This window comes from Balaenoptera borealis (assembly GCF_965194805.1).
Source record: "Balaenoptera borealis genome assembly, chromosome: 1".
NCBI lineage: Eukaryota > Metazoa > Chordata > Mammalia > Artiodactyla > Balaenopteridae > Balaenoptera > Balaenoptera borealis.
Window position 1 is genome coordinate 180051899 of NC_138860.1, and position 25122 is coordinate 180077020.

The 25122-nt window shown below is 53.9% G+C and overlaps 1 protein-coding gene across 4 annotated transcripts in view; it reads right to left on the minus strand.

Annotated features, from left to right (window-relative positions):
- Nucleotides 1-2071: 2071 nt before the first annotated feature.
- The window catches only part of PAX7 (paired box 7), a 100358-nt gene continuing 77307 nt past the window's right edge, over nt 2072-25122 (minus strand). For all 4 annotated transcript variants that reach the window (XM_082402976.1, XM_082402975.1, XM_082402978.1 and 1 more), the window contains exons 8-9: nt 10584-10830; nt 2072-3460 (exon numbers count right to left, since the gene is read on the minus strand). In XM_082402976.1, the coding sequence (XP_082259102.1) occupies nt 3345-3460; nt 10584-10830 (363 nt within the window). In that variant the 3' untranslated portion in view covers nt 2072-3344. The remainder of the gene's footprint in view (nt 3461-10583; nt 10831-25122) is intronic.

Sequence of the window (25122 nt, forward strand, 5' to 3'; positions counted from 1 at the left end):
GCATAGAATTTCGGTGGAGTGATCGATGTCTGGGACCCACGATCTTCTCAAGCCATTGTCAGATTGGAAATCTGACCTTCTCGTTTTTCTTCTGGGCAAACCTCTCCCTTGATTCTTCTCTCCTTCTCTCTCATTCCTCTATCTCTCTTCTCCTTCATGTTCCTCTGGCAAAAGAATGGCAAATGTAAATCAAGGAAAACGTAAGAGTATAAAAGCATAGCTTGGTTCTTACATATCACTTCTTTTTTTTTTTTCTTTTCCCAATAGCAAGAGAGAAATACCAAATGAAAAACAAAGCAATAAAAATGAAAGAACCCAAGAGAGCCTGGAATGTATAATTTGAAGCACACGATATGCAGATATATCCCTACAGATGGTCCCTGGCACTAGCACGACACGCACTGTGGGGGGTTTCGTTCCTTTTTTAGTGTGTATATATATATATATATATATATATATATATATATATATATATATATATATATATATATATATATATATATATAAAGTCAACTTCCTATAAACGAATAGCACATCACCACATTTCCAACTAATGTACAATGAGTTCAGAGGAGGGGCCCCCATAGGTAGGACCAACAGCTACTTGTGATAAGTTGGGGGAAATATCTTTTATTTTGCTATGGAATCTATTTACAGGGATGGATGGGGATTGTGTCCGGGCTGGCCAAGCCACTGGGATTCAGGCCTTCTTCCTCAGCCTGTGGTCAACCCTCAAGAGTTTGAGGCCTTGTAACTCTCATCCAATATCACCTTTCTGGTGAAGTTGCAAGCTGCTAACACAAGACTGAATTTTATAGACTGAGTTGGCTAGACACATTAATACACTGGGTTTTAGGAAAACCTGTCAGGGTCAGGGTCTCTTTCTGAGGCGGGTGGAGCCCCTGGGGGAATAAGACCCATTTTCTACCAAGATGGTGGCTTGGGAGAACTCCAGAGACAGTGGATGTAATGAGAAATCATTTGGTTTATTCCCATTTCGCCATGGGGGGCAGATACTTGTCGTTGGTCCTAGCATTGGAATGTCACTTCCTGGGGGTAGGGCTGGGTGGTTTTGATGTCACCTGCCTGAGATCCCTGCTCCTGGGTAACCTAAGGAGGCTCAAAGGATTTCTGAGACAGGCCTCCAGGGGGAAAGATTGACCATTTAAGGAATGTGGATGAAGATTGTGGTTGCTCTTAAGGAAGAACTGCTTCCTGGCTGTGACAGCTACAAAAGCATGGACCGGGTCACCAACACACAGTACGCCCTTCCTTTTTGTCCAGAGCGTGAAGAACCCAAAGTCTCCTGCCGTGGATACTCTCACTGAAACCTTGGCTGAACTTGATGGGCCACACGTGTCTGGGTGTCCGCGGCTACCAAAGAGTCTGTTCGTCCCCAATTAATAATAGGTTCCTCAAAACCAGAGATACAAGCCACCTTGGTCATGGTCCAGGACGGGCTTGATATTACTGAGTCTGAAGATGAGAAGCAGGTGACCATTTGTCACAGAGGTGATGTCCATGCAGGAAAGTGTCCTAGTATCTTGCCAACCCAGCTCCCCAGTAGGGAGGAACTCAGGTTGATTCCCAAAGCAGCAGCCCTTCCCTCTGGGAGTGTCTTGTTGGCTGAGGGCAAGAGGCATGGGTTGAGCAAAGAGGTGGCCTCAGGTGCCCAGGTAGGGCCAAGCAATTTGGTCCGGTCTTCGTGGATTCAGTGCTGTGTCTCCCATCTCAAGCGCCTTTGACCCAGCAACACTTGATACAGGTGATCTAAGTGTAGATTATAATGATGGCGATGGAGAAGATGAATACAATTTTGCTCAACAGGTGAAGGTGGTGAAAAGTTCCAGGGAGGCTGCAGTCAGGGGCTGGAACCATTCCCCAAAGGTCTCAACTTGTAAAGAGAGGGGAGCTTGGGAGAGCAACTGGAGTGGCCAAGGAAGGTGACTTTGCCCCTTTCTCCAGAACCTTTGGTGTCTCCCTCTGCCCAGGGGTGGTGGCTCAAAGTTTGGCCACATCTCTGCACCCAGCTGTGCTGGATCAGAAGACAGAGGCATCCTGGCTGAGAATGTGTCAACACTGAAAGATGCACCTCTGGGTGGGACAGGGACATGCCCCCCCCAAATGCCAAGGAGAATCTGTGGTCTTGTCTGTGGGGCAAGCAGTCCCTGATGATCCAAGAACCCTCCTCCAGAGCTCCAAGGGAAGCTCTCTTTACCCCCAGCAGCTTAAAGGGACTCCCGGACAGATGGAGGCCCCATTCCTAGAGGGTAGGGCATGCAGGGGTAGGCCTGGGTCTCTGAAGGAGGCTCTGTGAGAAATCGAAGCTCCACGGGCTGTGGACTTGGAGGCGTAGAGCCGAAGCCTTTGGCAACAAAGGTTTGCCACCCACAAGCAGAGGGACCCCAGTTACAGAAACCCCTTCTGAGCCTGCCTCTTCACTTATGCGTCCTCAAGACTTGATCCCTTCCCCCTGCCATCTGATTCAGTGAATGAGAAAACGGGAGGTTCTGTGGGCTCCCCAGGCCCTAAGTGGGGTGGGCAAAGTTGGAACTGGGGCTTCAGTCTAAGAGCCCAAAGCTGCTTCCGGATGCCTGGCTTGGGTCTTGGTACCCTGGGCTGGCCCACTGCCGACAAGCCCCATCCACATGGCCCCACCCCCTGGCTAAGCCTGTCCCTGGTGGTCCCAGTCCCCCTGCCTGGGCTAGATGCACCCCCAACCCAGCAGAGGTGCGTGGAGAGGGTCCTGAAGTCCTCAGAATTCCTGGGTGATTCCCTGGAAATGCCCCAGGGCTAGGGTCCCCCCTTCTGCTGAAGTCCCAGTGTTCAGAGGAAGAATGGCTGCGGTTCTGGCCCTGAGCCGGAGACCCACCCGGGAGGGCCGGCTCCCAGCACTCCCAGCCAGGAGCGGCCCTGTGAGCTCCACCTCCTCCTCTGGCCAGGGGACCAACTGGAGTTGGGTCCAAAGGGCTCCAGGACGTCATCCCAGACACCATCCTCCTTTGGGTGCTCAAGGCATTCTGTTCAGGGTGAGCTTTGATCTCTGTGCCTGGAATGGCACAGAGGCCACAACAGGATTTGGCTGGGGGAAGACTGCAGGCTGACCAGAGACCCTCCTGGGGGGACAGTGAGGGGGCAGACTCCAAGGGGGTCACTCCAGGTCCCTAATCACAGGCAAATGGTGGACAGGCTGCTCGTCTCCAGAGCGCTGGCCACGAGAAGGGAATGGGCTCCTTTCCTGGCCTCCTGGGACCCCAGGGCGATGAAGGGACGGCGGCTGGGAGGCTCAGGGATCAGTAAGGGTGAGGCTGGGACTTGGGCTGGCGCGAGTCGCCCCAGGGGCCCTAATAGGCCTGGCCAGTTTCCACGGGCAGGAGACCCAACACAGCCGAGTGTTCCCCGAGCTTCATGCGACGCTGTGTGGAGAGGCTCACGTTTTTGGCCAGGTAATCAACAGCAGCTGGAAAAAAAAAAGATAAAACTCCTAGAAATTGAGGTTCTTTTTGCCTATTATTCAATCTGCCCCACATCCATTCACCCATCCATCCATCCATCCATCCACATATCCATCTATCCATCCATCTATCCATCCATTTATTCATTAATTTATCCATCCATCCTTCTGTCCATCTATCCATCTCTTCTTCCATCCATCCATCCATCCATCCAATCATATATTTATCCATCTATGCATTGTCCATCCATTTATCCATTCATCAGTTTGTCCATCCACTCTTTGTCTATCCATCTGTTCATCCATCCATCCACCCATCCATCCATCCATTTCTTCATGAAGCTCTTTCTCTCACTTCCTCTCCAATCATTCAGCACATATTTACTTAACACATTATTTACCCAGCTCTTTCGTGGATTCTGTAGGGAAGTACAGAGGGTATCACATTGTTTAGTGAACAATTAGTTCCTCTTTCCAACATGTCTCTACCTATCCCTGCTCTGGGGGACATCCAGTGAGTCCCATGGCATCCAGGTAGTAATGAGGGCGAGGTCCTTCTGCCTTTTTTGGACCCTAAGCCCAGCTCATGGATGAGGCAAAGCAAGACCTCGTACTCAAAAATCAAAGGAGATTTTGCTGGGGAGCTGAGGGGTCCACGCAGAAGGAGGAGCTAGGAGCCTGTAATGCAGGGAGTTGAGACCTTCAGCCTTGTCATTTCTGGTCACCCAGAGGAGAGGGATGAGGGTCTGAGAGTGTGTACTTGCGTGTGTGTGAACCGTGGAAACAAGAATCTCCGGGATGTAGTAATGGGCACGAACAATACTTGCACATGTACGTGTGCACCGATGTGGGTGAGTGGTGTGCACCTGCATGTGTAGAAAAACAGTGGGAACACCTGTGCATGTATAGGTAACTGAACAGGTGAGTTCTACCTAAGCCAGGTCCATGTGTCTGGGTGAGTGCGTGTGTGTGTGCAGGTATGTCTACGTGTGTTCTGTCTTGACTGTCCTAATTGTGCCTGCCTGGGGCTGCAGCAGAAATCATCCCTGACCAAATGACTGGACTGGAATGTGACCAAGGCGTCTTGAAAGGCACAGAGATGCCACCTCCCAAACCAGAATCTGTGGCTGTGGTCAATCCAACCCCCTGGACCCCTTGGATCCAGAGGTAAGAGGAAGATGGAGAGGGGACTACAGTAGGAATCACGAGGCCTGGCCCAACACCCTCTCTGTCACTTGCCCACTGAGGGGCCCTGTAACACTCTACATGTCTCCCCAAAGTTGGGGGCTCCTGCCTAGGATGGGTGGGTAGAGCCAGGAGGTGATGGGCATGGCTGGAGGGCAAGGGGGGGAGGTGAGATGGGCTGTATCAATAATTGAGCTCCAGTGGGATTCCCTGGAGGTCCAGTGGTTAAGACTCCACGCTTCCACTGCATGGGGCTCAGGTTCAATCCCTGGCTGGGGAACTAAGACCCCGCATGCCACCCGGCATGGCCGAAAAAAAAAAAAAAATTCTAAAAAATAATTGAGCTCCAGGAGGCTGTATTGCCTAGGGGCTCAAATGACCTAGATGCAAACTCCACTCCTGTCAACTCTCAGTGTGTGATTTGGGGCATACCATCTCACCTTTCCAAGCCTCAGTTTCCTTGGAAGATAATAATAGCACCTAGGCTGAAGGGTAATCGTGATTAAATGAGAAAATGTATATAAAGTGGTGAGCTAGCACTGTGTCTGGCACATAGTGAGTTGGATAGATGTGGGCTCCTGGGATTGGGGCTTAGTAAGCAGACATGCCCTTTGACGGTGGCAAGAAGGAAAGGAACAGTGAATGGGGCAATTCAGAGGCCCAGTTACCTCCTGCTCATGTGGCTTTGGGCAAATCACTTTGCCTCTGCAGCCCTGTTTCCTTGTCTGTAAAATGGGGAGAACAAATTCCAGCCTCCTCAAGGGCTCTTATGAGAATCAAATGAGATAATGGGCTTTAAGATGCCAGGCACAGAGGGTTCAGGGCATGGCCTCCTAGATTCCTAAAGGATGTGCAAGAGCCCTGGGGTCTTTCTGGAGTGTCTGGACCCTGTGCCCCTCAGCTTCCCAGGCTCTAAGGCCTGAATTGGGCCCCTTGGGTGCTGCCTCTGAGGTCATTCAGCCTCCAGGCTCCCAGCAGGTAGGACAGAGTGGTGGTGGCCTGCCTTGCCCTGCCTTGGATCTGGCCCTTACTCTGGGTGAGGGTGGGAAAATCTCCCATCTCTGGCCTCAGGGGGACCCGGCAGCTGTGGCCACACCATCTTAGCTACTTGGAGCCAGTTTCATCTGGGCTCCAGGTCCTGCCCAGGAGGAGGCCTCATTGTCAGGGTGATAATAGGAAGGGGAGGAGGGGAAGCTAACATTTCCCCGGAGCTGGCTCTCTGCCAGTCCTGTTTTAAGCACTTTATGTGCATCGTCTCATTTAAAATTCTCACAACAACTCTGTGAGGCTGGTATTATTATTATCATCCCCATTTTGCATATGACAAAACTGAGGCCCTGCCCTGAGAGACTGAATAACTTGAAAGATCCCAGGGCTCCTAAATTATGGAATCATAATTCAAATGCAGGCAGTCTGATGCCAGCTGCTAATCACCCCCCACCAACCCCACCCAGCAGCCTCCTATAGCATCACCCTTGCTCGTGTGCAGCACTTCAGAGTGTATGAAACACTCTACACCCCAAAGCCTGCAGTGGCCCCATTTTCTACTTCAGGAAATGTAAGTGACTTGTCTAAGGGCACAGCTCTTCCTGCAGGTGGGGCAGAAAGGTCTGGCTTTGAATAACAATGATGGATGGGAACCACTAGGTACTAGGTGGACAAAATCTCATCTGATTCTTTCAACAGTCCCATGCTTTAGATACAGTTGTTCCCATTTTACAAACATGGAAACCGAGGCTCAGAAAGATGGCTGGCCCAGAGGCACGCGCACGGCATGTGAGCTGGAGGAGCCTGAATTTGTCCTGCTTGTGCCTCTGGCCACTCTGTCTCTCCCTCTTTAGCCTCTCCCTGTCACCAGCCATGGCCCTGCGCACAGTAGGTGCTTGTTGTCAAGATGAGCAAGGAAACACCAAGCCAAAATTTACCTACGACCCAGCCTACTTCAAGGGCACCCGTCGTCCCACAGAGCCTGCCTCTCCCTGGGGTCAAGCCGGGGTCCGGCGAGGGGCAGGGCTGTGACATTTCTCATTATGGCCTCTGTCAATGGCCCTTCCTGTCCTTCTGTCTCTCTGCGTCTCCCCTCCTTTGCCTCGTGCCTGAGCCTGGGCTCTAAATGTCTCAAATTAGATTAATCGGGAGTTGGCAGGAGAGGTGGCAGCAATGCCAACCAGTAAACAAATCTCAGCCGTCAGCGTCTCGTCAGCCCGCGGCCCCAGAGGAGGACCCTTCTAGACACAAATTCTTATTAGACTTGTCAGATCTATTAAAATTCTTTTCACACTTCTGCGTTCTATCAGCCCCATCATTAGTACGGCCCTGGCCTCTGGGAACACCAGGGCCATATTAATCTGCCATGTGCCCCGTCCCTGCCCCCCTGCCCCCACCCCCTTTAGGGACGGGGAGAGATGGATGGATGGAGCAGGAAAGGAAGGTGTGAAGGTGTCCCTGGGAAGAGGAGAGGCCCGGGAAGAGGGGGTGGACCCTGCTGCTTAAGAGTTTGGCCCACGTGACTCCAGGCACACCTGAAAGTGATGCTTTCCATGGTTAAATGTGTGGCCGTGTGCACGTCGATACGTACCACCGGGTGATCTCAGGCAGCCCATCTCTCTGGGATCCCATTTCCTCATCTGCCCAATGGGAATAATCCTGCACCCTGCGCAGGGTGGCCGTCAGGATGGAATGCCAGACCCATAGTAGATGCTCAAGAAACCATCATTTCTCCTTTCTTTATACACATACATCTTGTATAGTTCTACCTTGAAGCTATGTAGAGACACACATTAGTGAATACACACAGAGAAATAAATCTCTGTCCATGCATAGGTGCATGTGAAGGTGTGCACATGAATCCACACCCAGGTGGGCCAAGGTGTGCATCATTATGCAGGATCTTATACAGGTTTGCGGTTTGGCCCAAAGAGAACTAGGTTTGAAGTTAGATGACCTGGAGTCCATCATTCACTTTCTGTGTGACCTTGGGGAAAGTTCCTAGCCTCTCTGAGCCATAGCTTTTGCATCTGTAACCTGAGGGCAAATAACCTGGGATTTTTGAGGATTACACGAAATGAGGAACATGCATTTCGTCCAGTGCCCAGTGGGCTAACCTCATGCATGGGACAGATGTGAGAAGATGACAGGTGGCCCTGGGCATACACAGCACAGCTTGGAACATGAGGCTGTGGGAGCCCAGTCATAGGTGGGTTCGGCCACCCATGAACATGGGGCAGGGTCAGTGGGAACACCGTGTGTCCCTGGGCTGTCCCAGGATGTCAAAGGTGAGGGGGATGGCACCAGGGGAAAACATCAAGACGATGGAGTCTAATCCCTGGGCCCCCATTTCACAGATGGCAAAACTGAGGCTCAGAGAGGTAGGTGACTTGCTCACACCGTGGTGGTGGAGGGGAAGACTCTCCCTCAGGCCCCTCCCAGCCTGCCCCTGGAGCCTCTGTGGGGTGGGTGGAGGGGTATGGGGTCTGAGTTGGGAGGGTAAGAGAAGGTGGCCCAGGAGGCGCTCTGAGCGACCCTGGAGGAGCCAGGGGAGCAAGGGTGGAGCTAGAGGGGGAGTGAGTGGGAGGAGGGGGAGCCGGAGGGAGGAGGGATGAGGGAGGATGGGGGGGTGAGTGGGAGGGTGAGTGGGGACAGGGGAGGAAATCACTGGCCAGCTTTTCCCCAGCAAAGGGGAACAAAACTCCTTTCTCGCCTCCTGGTCCCTTTTCCTTTTGATCCCCCCTCCTTCACGGCCCCGTGCTGACTTTGGGGTTAATTTTATTTCCGAGTTGGGCAGGCGCCCCTGGAGTGGGGCACAGGGCTCCGGGTGTGACTAACGCCTGCCCCAGGCCAGGGCTGCCGCCGCCGCCGCCGCCGCCGCCACTGGAGCTGCTCTAAACTCTTTATCAAGAGCATGTGTGTCCCGCTCCGTGCCCGGGAACACGGGCTGGGGCAGGGGGTCACCCTAGCCCCTCTGGAAACACTCCCGCGCACATGCAGGCACCCTGCTCTCAGATATACACGCACACGTGTGTTCTATGACCCCATGCACACACATTCACACAGACACAGTTATACACACAGACAGCATCATGTGTTCACACCCAGATGCACAACTGGGCACCAGTACACACAGCCACACCTAGGCACACACTCAAGGAGACCCACACCCGTATGTACACTCTGCACACACACAGACTCCCCAATACACACACTTACACACTCCAGCGTATGTACATGCTGAACACATGTGTACATACTGCCACACATATTCGTACACTTACACACCTACACACATGCACACATATTTGTCATACATTCCACATAGCGACGCAGGTCAAACACAGGCACCTACCTAGACACTGAGCCACATGTACACACCTGAACACACACTTCAACACACGTGCATATGTGTTGTAGCCACATATACTCACATGACCAAATGTGTACAGGAGTGTTCACATACAAACCCACATGCAATCACGTGCACACGATATGCTCATTTATACTCACACATGTGTCATACACACATACACCCACATGTGCCACTCACACATTCACATATATACATATAAACATACCTACACGCAAGATGTGTGCACTTACACGTGCATGCCGAAACCCCCCCCCCACACACACACAGACTGTAAGGTATCCATGACGCATGTATTCGCACTCGCCCAGATACACGTATGCGAACACGCACATGTACGGGGAAGGGGCTGCGAACACGGCTGGGAGGCGGAGGCCGGCACAGCTGGCCCTCATTTAGCCGTGGAGGCCAAGGCTGCGTGAGGAGGGGTGGGCGGGTGTGGGCTTAGGAAGCAGAGGTCAGTGGGGCCGAGTCAGGGCTACAGTGAGGGCAGAGAAGCCCAGAGAAGCCCTGGGGCTGGAAGGTCACACCCTCTTGTCACATGCCCTTCTGACTGGTTTGACACCAGCAGGTGACACCTTTGCCGGGGGCGGGGCAGGAGGAGCAGCCTGTGACCTCGGCTCCCCGGGCTGTCTTGACCCGCCCTGCTGCTGCCCCGTCCGTCCGTCCATCCCCGTCCAGCTGGAGGCTGTGGCCCAGCCTGCCTTTTGCAGCCTTTGGTCTGAGGGTCTGCAGTCTCTGCCCCCAGGCCAGGTGCCAAGGGTATGGCAGCTGGGATGGGCACTTGAGACCAGCTCACAGTTTGGGGAAACCAAGGCTGAGGATGGGGGCAGGGGAGAGAACTCAAGATACTGCTTTGCCCTATAGCAGGGGTGGGGCGGGGAGAAAGGGGCAGGATTTCTCACGTTGTCTGACACGGCCGGCCGCCACCAGCACACGTGGCTCTCAGAGCGCTCGAAATGTGCCTGGGGCAACCGGGGAACTGAATGTTACCTTTTGATTTCATTTTATCCAACTTAAATTTAAAAACTGAAATTCGCTTTAATTTAGTGGTTGGGCAACTTTTCAGTATATTTGAAACAACTTGGGTGTGTAAATCTACTTCCTCAGTTGTAAATTTGATGCAACTTAAATGCAGATCAAGTATTTCCAATGAAAACAGCATCTGAATGAAAATAGGCTGGATTTCAAAGACAGTGTATGAAAAAAAGAATGTAAAAAAAACCTTATTACTAATTTTGTACGGATTACACATCGAAATGATCATCTCTTGGATATACTGGGTTACATAAAAAATGTTAGTAAAAATCATTCCACTTGTAAAATGTGGCCACTAGGGAATCTTAATGACATTGGTGGCTCGCATTATGTTCCTATGGGGCGGCGCGGCTCTAAGACAGTAGTAGTGTCTCAGCATCATCTTAGGACAGCCGTTCCGCCTTCTTGGAGCTCAGTTTCCTCACCTATGAAATGGGCACCAGCACCCCAGCACCACCTTGCTGTTCTCTACAAATAAGCGGGAGATCCTTGGAGGCGGGCAGGGCAGGGAGAGGGAGGGGGACGCCCAGGGCGCCAGGCACTCACTCTGGCCATACTGGCCGTACTGGTAGCCAGCCACGGGGTCCACGCTGTAGCCGGTGGTGCTGTAGGTGGGCGGGCAGTAGGACTGGGAGGTGGGCAGGCTGTCTCCCGGCTTGATGGACTCAGCCCGCTGGCCGCAGCTGGCCGCGATGGAGGTGGCAGAGTCCAGGCCGCCGTGCAGCGGAGAGATGGAGAAGTCGGCCTGGGGCTGCGGTGGCACCGCACTGGGGTTGCTCAGAATGCTCATCACCTGCGGGGGAGAGACCGTCAGTGCTGGCGCCGCGGCAGGCGTTGGGGGCTCGGAGGAAGGACCTGGCAGACGCAAGGGTGAGCAGGGCAGATGCCAGGCTGGCCTTGGACAGGCCTTTGCTGGAGTTGCTCCCTTGAGGTCCCTGCAGACTTGAGATCCTCCATTTACCTGGCTGGCCTGCCTTTGTGGGTAAGATGGTTAGTGGTTTCCCTGGTCAGGTCCTGGCCCATGAAACCTCCCTCCACGGAGAGCTTTTGGGGGCAGGGCAGGCATAGTCCCCCTCTCTATTCCTGGGCCTGGCTCTGAGGGGCACCTTATTTCTGTCTGCTGAATGAATGAATGTATACATGCATGAACGACTGAATGAATGAATGAATGAATGAACCAGCTAATTATGTCTCTCCCATCAGACTGGGATGCCCCCATCTTCCAACACAAAGGTTAAAGACTCTGGATCTGTCCAGCTTTACCCCCCCCCATCCTGTGCTAGGCCTACTATGCTCTTGACTTTGAGCTTCTGCCCCTACATGGCCAATGCTTTCAAATAGCATCGATTCTGGCAGCTCCCGGATGTCTGTGACCATCACCCCATTCCTGCTTGGCCTGGTTTAGCAAACAGGAACTCACCATCGGTGCTGGCAACCCCAGCTGACAGGGTGAGGCTTGTCTCTAGAAACTCAGCTTAAAAACCTGGTGTTGGTTCATTGGTGTGTTCACTTATTCATTCAACAAACATGCACTGATGATGACTATGGCTCTAGGCCTCAGGCCGGGCCCTGGGACTTCAGAGGACGAAGAGCCATGGTCCCTGACCTTGACCGGAGGAGTCTCTGGGTCTGGTGGGGGTGGCAACTAGCAGCAGATCATCAGGATACGGAGTGATGATGGGCATGGTAGAGGCAGCAGAGGGGACTGTGGGAGCCCAGAGGAGGGCACCCAGGCATCCCGGTGGCCCAGCTACTGGAGAGAGAGCGGGAAAGGCGGTGCAGGCAGCAGGTGCAGGCGGGGTGAGGTGCAGGTGGGGTGTCCTGGTCAATCCAGGAGAGATGAGGGGGAGGGGGATAGAGAGGCAGCCCTTGCGGACCTGACCTGCAGGGCCCGGGACCCTGATGACCTCCTGGTAATGCCACCCTTTATGGGGAGGGAGGCCCCAGGACCAGGGGTGGTCAGTCTTGCTGATAATCTGCTCAGCACAGAGCTGAAGGGCCACGCTGCAATCCATGCTGGGCACACGGTGTGCTCTCTGATGTCCCCACCCCGCCACCTGGGGAGAAAGCAGGCTTCGGGCATTGGAGCAATGATCTTTTTGCCAACTAGACACCTTGTGAAAATTTTCACCTTCCCATTTTTGACCCATCCCTGCCACAGGCATGAGGCATGGGCAGGGTGGAGGGCATGGATGTGGGATCCTCAGACCAGGGGCAGACACTGAGCTCCTCCACTTACTGGCTGTGCAGCTGCCAGGGGTGACCTGTAACCCCTGTGACCGCCCGCATCCTTAGAGTGTGGCTGGGAGGTTGAGACGGGCTCTGTGTGTGGAAAGTGCTAAGGTATCAGCAGCCCCAGATCCTCTAATCCTCCTCTTCCCCTTCTCCTTACCTTTCCCTCCTCTTAGCAACAGACTCGTGTGACTCTCCCAGTGCAGAGCCCTGCAGAGAGGTGTGGGGTGGAGCCATGGGGCCCATTTCTCGGATTGAGAAACTGAGGCCCTCGAAGGGCTGCGGCTTCCCCAGATCTCACAGCACGTCTGCCAGGGAGCAGTCCAGGCCTGACCCCACTCCCCTGATAATGGCAAGTCTGACTCTCAAAGATGGGTTTTAACCACGGTAGAGGTTCTCACTCCAGATGTTTGTTCCCTGGCAGCTGTTGGTGGGGGTGTGCAGTGGGGTCCCTCACCCCTGGTGGGCCTGGTTCCTCCGGAATGCCATGAGCACAGCCTCCCCCGACTCTTCCCACAATGTACCCAGAATGCTCCCCTCAGCCCTGGGGGTCACCCCTCCTCTGTCCTTTCTTTCTCCACCCTCTCCCAGAGCCAACGTCAAGGGCACCAGGCCCGCCGGGGCTGGACTTTGTCTCCACCGCAGCTGGTGGGGTTTAGGTGGGACTTCATGGGGTGTCAACCCAGTGAGATGGCAAAGACACACGGGGATGGGTCTGGGAGAGGAGACACCTGGACTAGTTTGGGTGTTTTTAGGGAGCTGAGTTCTCCCAAACTCACTCTTTGTTGAACACACTTCCGAGGCCTCTCTCATGGCAGGGTCCACCCAGGGGTGCTGAGGTGCTGGCGAGAGGGACCCGGTGAAGGGGGTGATGTGTGAGGACGTCTGACACCGCTGAGCTGGGTTTGTTGCTCTCTGACTGTTGAGATGGGGTCCTGGGTCTGAGGAATTTGCTGGTGTGTGTTTGGTGGGCCTGGCGGGGGAGTGGGCGCGGTACTCAGGAATCTCACACTGCCCTGGGGTTAGGAGACCCGATTCTCTTCCAGGTTGCCTGTCAGGTTCCCAATCTAGACCTCACCTTCCATCTAAATTAAGAAAATCACCATCATCTCATTCCCTACCCCATGTAAACACTAACCCTGCTCTTCCCTTCAAGGAGGCCTGGGCCCCAGGAATAAACTTAGAGGCTCAGGGAAAACACACAGGCCCCCATTTCTCTTCCTTCAAAACGACAATTGTGGGGCTGGGGAGACTCTTGTGAGGGTTTGTCAGCTCTGGTGAGATCCCAGTTTAATCCTTATCTCCTGCACAGCACCCAGATGCTACCCCCAGAAAGGATGGGATGGAGGGGGCAAAGCGGGCGTGGTTAGGGAGAGGAGATGGGTGCTTTGGGGGATGGGCTGGGAGCTGTGCATAGACCCAGTACTCATCCTGCAAGGCAGAGCCCTACAGACAACCGCCACCAAATCTGACCACATGGCTTGAATTATCCGTGGCTCCTCATACCTCCCAGATAAACAGGGCAAAGGCTTCTTGTGACTGGACCTCTACCTGCCTGTCCCAACTCCTCCCACCCATTCCTACCTTGCACTTTATGGCCCAGCTATCCCAAACCATACAGTGTTTCCGGAAGACATCCTTCATTCATTCACTTATTCATTGATCAAACGTTTCACAGACTGCTACTATGTGCCAGGCTAGAGATAGGGCCGGGCTGTGAGCTCTTTGAGGGCAGGATGGAACTGTGTTTCATCCATCATTGCAGCCTCAGTGCCTACATTGTACCTGCTACATCCTATAAGCTCAGAAAATCCTATTGAATTCATGCATATTCACTTAGCAAATATTTATTGAGCACCTAATATGTGCCAGACACTAAGCCAGGCACTGAGATACAGTAATAAACAGTAGCAGCTCCACGACCTCCTGGAGCTGCCAGTCAAGTGAAGGAGGCTGACAACAAATAAATCAACAAATAATATAATTTATGATACTGATAAATGCTACGGAAGAAAAATAGAGTATGTGGAGTAGTCAGGCAAGACCTCCCCAGAGAGGTGAGATTCAGCAAGACCAAGAAGAACCAGCCAAGGGAAGACAGAGCAGAGAGTTTTCCAGGCAGAAGAGTCAGCAAGTGCAAAGGCCCTGAGGTTGGAACACGCCTAGCAGGTTTGAGACATAGCAAGAAGGTCAACGATAAGACTGAAGATCCTCGGAGCTGCAAGACTTCCTGGAATGCTTTGTCAGAAGGAGCTCGTGTGGTGCCCAGTGGCTCGGGGGCTTGGGCCCTGGGTCATTAACAGACAGCTCAGAACCAGCTCAGGCCCAGGGAGCTCTCCCTGTAATGGGATTTGTTCAATGCGATTTGCCCTGGAACATCAAATCAAATCCACATCTGGGATAGGTGTGAATGGGGGGCGTGCAGCATCTGCCTGCTCTCTTCCAGAGTGCCTAGAGGCCTGGGGATCAAAGGGCTTCCCTTGCATCCAACCCCTGTCTCAAGGCATGACCACTTCCAAGCCGATGGGATTGGACCCACCTAAAGAGAGGTGGGAGAGGGGAGCACTGAATGACTTCTCCAGCAAATGGGCTATTACCCCCGTTCTGCAGATGGGGAAATCGAAGCACAGGAATGTGAAAAGGAGTGCCTGAGATCACACCGCCAGTACGTGGCAGAGCTGGGATTTGAACCCGTGTCTCCCTGACCCCTAGCTGTGTTTCTTCCCCACAGCAAGCTGTGTTGGAGAGCACGAGAGAGAGAGGCCCTCGGCCACCCCACTGCACAGAGCCCCGCAGGCCTACGTGGCCCTCGCCGGCCTGTGGCTGGCCCATAGGCCCCCGGGAAGTCCCTCTTTGCCTGCGGAAGCAGGAAGCGTTTGCCCAGAGTTAGGGGCCCAGCCGAGGTCTGGGGCCTGCAAACTTTTGAACTTGAGGAAGTCCTGGTCTGATGCGGTAATCCACCCCACTCCAGTATGCTAAGGCCTCTCCCCCGGTGGGTTTTACTTTTTTCCCGGTGACCTTGCTTTCACTAATGTATTACTTCTTGGTACGTTACCGTTACTAACTCAAAATCAATACCGACCTCCACATCTGTAAGGTTTTATCTGAAGGCAAATCTCTGGGCTGTCTGTCAGGCTGAGTGACAGCCATCCCTTCCTCTCCCCCTCTACCCGCCATGCCCCCCCACCCCAAGCCCCTTCCTTTCCCTCTGCTCTAAATCAGTCCCAGCCTCCACCAGACTAAATCAATAAGGGGCCGGCCTCACCCCGCCACCTTCTGCCGCCGGGGAGAGGCTTCTAGGTTTTGGGGGGGTGGGGGCTGCGGGAGCCAAGCACCAGCCCCCCTTCCACATCCTCTGCTCACCGCCCCCTCCCCTGGGACGTGCTGGCGCTCCCCTACTTTAAAAGAAGGGGATGGGAAAAATGTAATTAATTCCCTCCGTTCCTGAGCTGGCCCCGAGGGCCTGGGACAGAGGAGGCTGAGCTGTGAGATCTGCACCTTCTGTGATAACCGAAAGTGGCTTTGGGAGCGAGGCTGCAATTAGAAGGGGTGATCACCATCATCGGGGCTCCATGGCCAGGTTCGGGGTGGGTGAGTGGGCCCATGGCAGGATGCAGAGGGGGGAGGGAGGGGCGGGGGCCGAGACTGGTGAGGTCAGGACGGTGGACCTGGAGATGAGACTGGGGTTAGAATGAGGCCAAGGACCACGGGACCAGCGACCAGGCAGCAGGTGGGGAGCCCCGCCTCTGCAATGCCAGAAGGGGACCCTGAGGCCTCAGAGGGACAGTGGTTTCACTGAAGGCACTCGGCCAGTGAGTGCTCTGAGGGGCTTCCCTGCAGCATTGGGGGCCAGGATATCTGCATGAGCATCCATGCTCTGCCGCTAACTAGCTGTGACCCTGGGCAGTTTCTTTAACCTTCTGGACCTCGGTTTTCTCATCTGTATAATGGGAATGATAGTAATTGTAGCTACCTATAGGGTTATTGGAAGGATTAAATGAGTAAATGCACATAGGATGCTTACGCAGTGCCGGGCATGTTATTTGTTCTTGGTAAATGTAAGCTCTCCCCCTCCTCTTCCTCTCTCCCGACCTTCCACCTGGATTAGATGGGACATAGCTTGAGACAAGGCAGGCCCAGGGACCTCCTCCCTGTCAGGGACCCTGTCTTTTCTATCTCTTCTCCCCCATGGGGCCAGGCACACAGTGGGTGCTTTCTGAATGGCGCATCACTCTGCCTGCACTCTGGAAAGGGAGCAAGGCGTGTGTCATGCGGACAGGTCATACCCCTCTGGGGGATGGTCTGGGGAGGCCCAGGTCATGCCTTGCCTTGGTCCCCAAGGGTCCCTGAATGTGCTCATTTGTAGAGAGTGGCGAATCTATGAAGTCTCCAGCTGAGAACTAGCGGGGCCCAGAATTCACATACCTGCACAACACACACACCGCACAGAGCAGCCCACGCTGCACCTCCACAGGGACACACAGCTGCATCCCAGAAGGTGAGACAACTCAAAACACCTCTTCTCCAGATCACCACATGGCTTTTCATCAAAACTCCAATAAACTGTCATGATAAACTTCATGTACGCCCACCTACCCTTCTTAAACTCATCAATGCACTTTTGTGCACACACCTGCACGTAAGCACATCTAAATACACACATGAAAGCTGGGAGGCACCTCGGAGATTGGCACATCTTCAGAGATGGGGAAACCGAGGCTCAAACAGGAGCAATGGTTTGCACTCGGGCAGAGTGTCCCCGCAAACTAGCAGCAGTGTAGCCCGTCCTGGGGCTCACGACGGCCACCCCTCTTACTGGCAGGCTCCGGTTTGGCCCCAAAATGACCGGCTGGCTTGGCACACTAAGCGCTTTGATCTCCAAGCCTCAGGTCTGATTGCAGCCCTGCCTGGTCCACCCGCTTACTAACTCATCCCCCTGACTTCCACACGAGCTGAGAGGGGCATGTTTGGGGGCAGCCTGTTCCCATTGTCAGGGAGAGAAGGTAAGGGCACAGCTTGCCAGGAATGGAACACAATTTCCGTCTGCATTACATGAAATATGTCTCTTTGGACCACAGACTGTCCCAGGCTGAGGATGAGCCGGGGAAGCCCAGCTCATGACTTGCCCTGGTCTCTCAGCGTCTGGGGTCCGAAGTCCATCTCTGTGTCCAGATAAACCCCGTAAGGGCAGGCTAAGAGCTGGGGAGAAGGCACAGGGCGGCTCCCCTGGGGTTTGTCTGCTGGGAGACTGCTTCTCCATGTTGACTGCCCAGTGCAATCACCTGGAGAGTCTTTTAAAATGTTGATGCCAGGACCCCACCCCTTAGAGCTGCTGATTAGTTGGTCTGAGGGTCTGGTAATCGAGATTTTTAAAAGCTCATTCCTCCAATGATTCTAGTATGCTGCCAACTTTGAGAACCACTGCTCTCAGATCATCACTATTGTTGCTACACACACAATATGACTACACCTCCACACCCGTGTGGGTGAAATCACGGGCATGCACACAGAATACACACAGACACTCATACCGGGATAAGCACAGCATTATACAGACAAGCCAACATGGACACACAAAGAATGAGACACGCGAACAACTGCCCGCCCCTACGCCATCCACACACTTCACAGATGCACACGGGCAAGCAGACCTACACACACCGCACACCTCAGACACACATCACACAAACACACACCCGCCCGTCCCGCCGCCTGTCCCCAGCTCCATGCTGGGATTAGTGCAAGCGAGAAATCACCCACCCAGAGAGACGCCCACCACCGCTGCTCCCCCTCTCTCATGCTCAATTCTCCGCTAAGAGGATCTGGGCCCCCTCCCCTCTCCCTGCCTCCTGTGGACAGCGGTAATGGGCTTCGGGTGCTGACTCTGAGCATCCAAACAAGATTTCCCGCAGGTCTCCCTGTCGCCGCCCCCCACTTCGCCTTCCATCTTTCTGCTTGTGGCCCTCGCCTGCCACACCTTCCACCAGCCACATCTCACACAGCAGCCCCCTGCCAACCAGGAGAGCTGGTGCCCATGCAAGCATCCCTCCCCTGTCCGACCCCAACCCCAGCCCCGACTCCTGTATCCCCTCACGCTTGTCCCCACCCAGTCTTCCATGAAGGCCATTCTCTTGCATGAGCACAGCACCTTACAGTTTCCAAAGCCATCTCCCTTTAAGCCTCAGAACCATTCTATGAAGCACTGTTACCCCATTTCTCAGATGAGGAAACTGAGGCTTAGGAGGGGCTCACCCAGAATCACCTAGGGGATGAGTGGCAGCATTGGGGCAAGAACCCTTGACCCCTGACTTTTAGTCCAGTACTCTTGCCCTGCACTGGCTGTGGTCTTCACTTACCATATGTGGCTCTGGGTCATTCTTAGCTCTGTGTATGTGTGTTGTGTGTGTGTGTGTATTATATGGGAGCATATGGGGGATATTGCATGTGTGAGACTAGTGTGGGTGTGTATGCATGCAGGTGCACTTGAAAGTATTGTGTGTATGTTTAGTTGAATTTTGTATGTGTGTTTGTGAGTCTGTGTGTGCATGTATGTGAATATGGTGTGGACATGTGTGTCACGTACGTGCACGCATGTACACAAGAGTACGTGTGCAGGTATGAGTTCTGTATGTGTGCTCCTGAGTTCATGTGAGAGTATTGTGTGTGCATGTGTGTGAGTATCGTTTGTGATTCTCATGTGTGAGTGTTGCTAATGGGTACAGCACGTATGTCTGGGCACATGTCCAGTCTGCCCCTCTAGTTGATCTCACCAAGGGCACACACTGGGGTTTGGGGACCTCAGAAGCTCAGAGGGCGCTCGGGAAACAGCTGGCCACTGACTGTCATCTCTGGCCCAGAGGGCCCTCCCCACCGCCAGAGTCCACCAGCTTCTCTCCTCCCTCCACGTGGGAGTTCCACAGACCAGACCCAAAAAGACTCAGGAGTCAGGCTCTGTTTGATTGGAGAGGAAAGCAGGGAGAATAATTTCTGCAGAGGAAGGATTCAGCCAAGACTGTGGTAAGAACCTCCTGATGTGTGAAAGGAGACGCTCTGAGAGACGAAGCCAAAAAAGGGCATCACTGAGAGAAAACTTTCAGCCCTGCCGTGGTCCCCCTTTCTGCCCTGGGCACAGACTGACCTTGACCTTGGATTTGACCAAGAGCTGCTAGAGGCACATTTGCTGTCCTATTTATTCCCTGTGCCCATCACACAGTAGATGTCTAACAAATATTTATTGAGTGAGTGAATCCATGAATGAATGAATTTACTTATCTTTTATCCCCAGCACAGGGCCTGGCACAGAGTTGGGTGGATGAAAATAAATGGAAGGTCCCTCCTCTCCCGTCAGCTCAGTGGGTTTCAGAGCCCCCTCCTCACCCAAGGGGTCCTTGACGGCTTAGCTAAAGGCTGTTTCGAAAATGGGGGGATGCACAGAATGACTTCCCACTCATTGTCCAAGAAGCTGAGACTCTCTCTCTCTCTCTCACACACACACACACACAAATTCCCAGTGTTTGGTCTACAAGATGTCAACCTCCAAATATCTGGAAACATCTAGAAGCATCTAGAAACACTGGTGGGGCGGGGGCTGACTTTGGCTTCCCCCTCCCTAGGCGGATCCTGGGTTGGCCCAAGTCTGAAGGGGTCTGTGCCAGGATGGGTCCAAGGGCTCCTGGTCCCTGGCGGGTGCTGGAGCTGATGGGGGTGCGGTGGGATTCAGAGACCATTTCTGATGGCCTGATAATGGCGGATGGGGATTAGCGCAACTCCGCTCTCAGAGCGGCGGTGGGGTTGGAGAAGGAAGGGGCCGATCGCCGGGAAAGATATGACTATTTAAAGATAATGATTGCATAAATTTAATTAGCACACTTTCACGCGGCAAATGGCCGTTTTGTAATTAATGTATCTGGCCTTACTAAGCATGAAAGATCCCATCTCCTCCCCCTCCCCTCCAGCTCCCCCTCCTCTGCGGCCCTAATGAAAGACAGAGAGCAAGTGACAGAAACAGTTTGTCAGTGGCTCCAGGTGTCAGGGGCCTAATTGGCTGAGCTGAAGGGAGGAGGGGGAGCCGGGAGGGCTGAGAGGGGGAGGGAGGGGGGCCTCCTTGACTTTGGCCGGGCCCAGGTTGGGAGAGGAGGAGGGGGACACGGTGGCCTGGGCTCTCGGGCCCCCTGGCGTGGTGGGAGTGCTCCCCCTCGGTAATTACCAGAGACGAGGACGCAGATTGGCCATGGCAGGGAGTGAGTGGTGGCAGGGAGGCCTCGTTAGTACCTGGGCAGACAAGCTGGCACGTATCACAACGCGTTAGGGACTCACGGCCATGACGGCTCAGGCCCTGCTTGGTCCTCTCCAAGGAGCAAAGTCCCTTAAGTGGAAAGAACGAGTGAAAAAAGGAACAAACCTCAGTGTCCTCTTGTATAAAACAGCCCCTGGTTATCAAGAGGCTCACAAGGAAACCCGATCATAGCCTTCCATAATTAAGCACCTACTACGTGCCAAGCACCTACTATGGGCGGGCAGCGCTGCCATTCACTCCTTACCACAGCTGTCAGAACAATGTGGATTTTCATCTTTCTAGAATTGGAATGCATTTCACCATCCATAGCACCTTGCTACGGCTGTGGTAGCAGAGACACCAGCTGTGTGCAAAGGTTTTGTTGAGGTCTTCCGAGAAGATCAAGAAAGGGCCACCATCAAATCATCTTAGGTTCAATAAAATATGAGTATTGGCTGTTCCATGTTACAGATCAGGAAACTGAGGCTCAGGGGAGCTAAAAAACCTCACCCAAGTCTGTACAATCAGGAAGTGGTGGACTGGGGCTTGAACTTGGAAGGTGTAACTCCAAAGTCGATTCTCCTTCCAGCATCTATCTCCGGGACCCACTGCAGGGCCAGCTCGGCACCTTTCCTACACGCATGGTACCACCCCCTGCAGGCTGCCTAAGGTGCTTGCCGGGCCCCACAGGGAAGTCTTTGTTAGGTGGGTATAGCAGTCAATTGCAATAACGTGCCCCGAAGTTAGAGCTGCCTGGTTTTCTTGTAGGGTGAGCAGGTAACGGGGTCGAGAGGGTTCCGGCCGCCATGCCTGACCCTTATGCCGTGGCCACCTTGGTGGTTGCGTCCTCTCCCACCTCTCTGACAATGACCCTCCACCGGCTTCACCAGCTGCCCTCTGCCAGCCTCAGCCGCCAGCCCCTGCCCAGTTTTCTTGGAGGAAGGCAGGGCAGGGAGGCCTTGAGCCAGCCTCGGCCGGGTGGAGCAGGGCCCAGCCAGCCCTTTCCCGGACCAAATTCAATTTCGAAGTTTAATGAGTTTGTGGAGGAGCCGGGTGAGCTCACTGACGCCACTCCTTGCCGGCTGGGTGGTTCTGGCCCGGCCACCGAGCGAGCAGAGCAGCGGCCCGGGCTGGGAGAGCCCTGGGCTCCATCGAGAGTGGCGGGGGCACTCAGTGAGTGAAAAATGTCAGAGCAAATTGCTCTTGACAGCGTTAATATCTGCACCTCATAGCAATAATTACATGTAAATAAATAGCAAAATCACACTCAGCTGGAGGCAGCTTGGCGAGGACAGACGCTGCTAAGGACCAGCTGGGGACCCGGGATGCTCTGCTCCATCCTTTTCTTTCCTTCTTAGAGTCTCTGCTCCCCCCCCTCACCCTCAACCAGATTCTTGCTGCAGCACAGAGCAGGGACCTCAAGATCCCGGCCACCCATAGTAGAAATGGAGGGGGAAAAGAAAACATGTGGGTCCCCCCGTGTTCTCATCCAGCCTAAAGGAACAGCTGGACCAAGCATCCTCCCAGCCTCTTTCTCTCCTCTCCCCCTGAGCATATTATTCCATCTCCGGGTCTCTATAGAGAGAGGCCTCTGAAATCCACATCTCTGCCCTGAGCTCTCTCCTGGGCAGCCCCCTGGCCTTGACCTCCATACATCTACCCTGATCCAATCCTCCTCCTGTACTCCCTGTATCTGTCTACGATTACATCAGCCTCTTGGTCACCCAAACTCCACACGTCCAGTCAGCTTTGCCTCTCCCTCAGTCTCAACATCCATGATGTTGCATGGCGTCACGTACCATGCCAAGTCACAAGAGAACATGGCACAACTTCCTGGAGTGTCGACTTGCCCTGATGCTAATTAATTTTATTGTGATGGTCAACAAATATAGCTCCACAGGGGCAAAGCATGCAAAATGAGTCTGCATTTTAAAGCTAATACATAAAAATCTGTTAGAACCCACCCCCAGGGCCTTGGGGGAACACATTTTGGACTTTGGAGAGAACTTTGAGAAGCCCAGTGTGCAAGCAGAGTTGCCTCTTGCTGCCATGTTCGGAGGCTTCTGGGTTTGGTTTTGTTCTTTTGTCTGTAAAAGCAAGGACCACGTCTCATCCACATCTGGGTTCACAATACTTAGCAAAAAGCCTTCGGAGGTATTTGAGGGAGGAAAGAAAAGAAACAAAAGGGAAGCAAAAGGCTAGGAGGAAGGGGAGGAGGGAAGACAAAGGCATCAGAAGGTAGGAGATAGGGAGGAAGCTGCCGCCCAGGGAGTTGACACTCTCCAAATGAGCCCAGGGATGACAGGTAGCTGGATTGAACTCGGGGTTCCACTCTCTCCTCCCCAGAGGGACCCTGTTCTCCGGGGACCCAGCCTCCCTCCCGCTTCCTGCTTGCCCTGTAGGGAGTTCCCAAGAGTTAGGGTTCCCCTGCCCGGGGAGAAGGAGCTCAGAGGGCCGGCCCTCCAGCTACTTCACCGCCCTGCCTGCCTCGCCTGCCCAGGGAAGGCAACGCAGGCTCCATTCTCTGCGAAACAAATATCTTCTCCGGAGCAGCCCCTGCGTCCCACACCATCTTGTTGAGCTCACCGACTAATCCACTTATCGAGGATAAAGCGCCTGTGAATCCCCATTTGATAAAGGCAGCCACAAAATTAGCAGAAACGTGCCCACGGCTCTGATGTACCAAACAACAAGAGTCTGGGGACGGTCACGGAGAGATGCTGTCTCTTTGCAGGCCCCAGGCTGGGAGAGATGCGGGAGGAGACAGCAGCTTTCTGCTGGTGCTGCGGGCTGGGAAGGCGATGCCCTGGGTTATTTGAGAAGGGGGTTGGGCAAGGTGGGGTAGGAACCAGAATGGAGTGCCCACCCCATCCTCTACCGCATGCACCCCAATGCAGCCGGTTTCCCAACTCCCAGTACAATCCAACTCCATGACCCTGTGCTGACTGCACTTCCAAAGGTAACCAACCATCTGTAATCCCAGCTAACAGGCTTCAGTGCTTACTCCATGCCAAGCAGGGTCCTAAGCATTTCCCGTGTTAACCTATTTTCTCTCCTCACAACAACCCTGTGAAACAGGTACTGCTGTCATCCACATTTTATAGATGAGGACACTGAGGCCCAGAGAGGTCAAGTCATTTGCTCAAGATCACACAGCTGGTAACCACCCATCCCAACTGGAGAGTTATTATCTAAAGCTCTCCCATTCGACCACGACCAATTTGAACTCAACCTGCATCTCCAACCGTGGTCTCCAACTCTGACAGAAGTCCCCAAAACCACCTGGCAGTACCCCCAACGATCCACGGTCCCCTCCCCTGCCACTATGTATAAGAGCCTTCAAATGGCTGAAGCCTGTATGCCCCCTACATGGTTTGATGACTGTCTAATTCACCTCCCGGGGTCACTGTCAGAGCCAAAGTTGTTCTTCTGTGCCCTATGTCCACCTTTAGTGCTTCTGTTATCAGGGCTGTAGGGTCCTCCCAGCAGGCTCCCAGAGGTCTCTCTGCTTTGCCCCGAGGGGTTCAGGGCCCTTTGCTGACACAGCCTCCTAACCATGGCTGCAGGATTATGAATATCACACAGATGAGAAAACGGGGACTTGGATGAAAAGTCAGCTCATCTGAGTTGAACTGGCTCCTCTGAGGGTGGCTTTGAGGAAGGGTCAAGGAAGAGGGAAAACCAGGAGGGGATTCTGGAAGGTTCGGTCCCTATGCTGCCCACACACCCACCAGCTCTGGCTTGGGGAAGAGGGGCAGGTCCCAGGCCGTGGGGGCGGGGACATTAATCACAGCGGAGCCCCTGTCAGGGTGGCATCTGGAACTAAAGGGAAACACTCATCAAAAGGCCAAGACTTTTCACCCTGGGCTCTGGGGGCTTGGAGACCAACCACTGCCACACCAGGAGGCCAGGGCTGGGAGCAGGGCATCTGGGGTTCAGGCCTGGGCTTGAGAAAAGGTCCCTGCCATGGACACCGGGACCGCAGGGGAGAGAAGGAGCATGGAGAGTAGCTGTGCTCTGGCAGGTTCCCATGTCCCGCTGATCCTTGGCAGGATCCCAGGGTAAAGTTCCTTCCCTCCCCAAGGCCGCACAGCTAGGAGGTGGTGGGGCTGGCATTCAAACCTGAGTCTGACTGCAGAGCTGGGTATGTGTCTCCCTCAAGCCCTCTGCACCTCCCCTCCTCCAGCTTTGGGGTCCTCCCTCCCGGCTCGGCTCCCCGTCCCCGTCCCATTTCTGTGCGTTCATCTCCCTCCAACTGTGTCTCTGACTCCATCACTGCCGCCACCCCGGCCTCTCCCTGTTTCTGCCTTTTCCTTCCTGTCCCAGCCCCTGTCTGCACACTCTCTCTGGGTTGCTCTGTCTCCTTTTCTTTCTCTCTGTCTTTCTTCCCATTTCTGTCTCTTGGCCTCTGGGTGTCTCTCTGTTTCTCTCTGTCTCTTCTCTCTTCTTCCACTAGGCCGGGAGGCCAGGCCAGCACCCTGGTCCAGCTGGTTGTCAGCCCAGCACTGGACTGCAGGCTGGAGGAACCCTCAGCCAACCACCTCTGCTCCCCTGCTTCTTCCTCTGAGGGATTTCGGC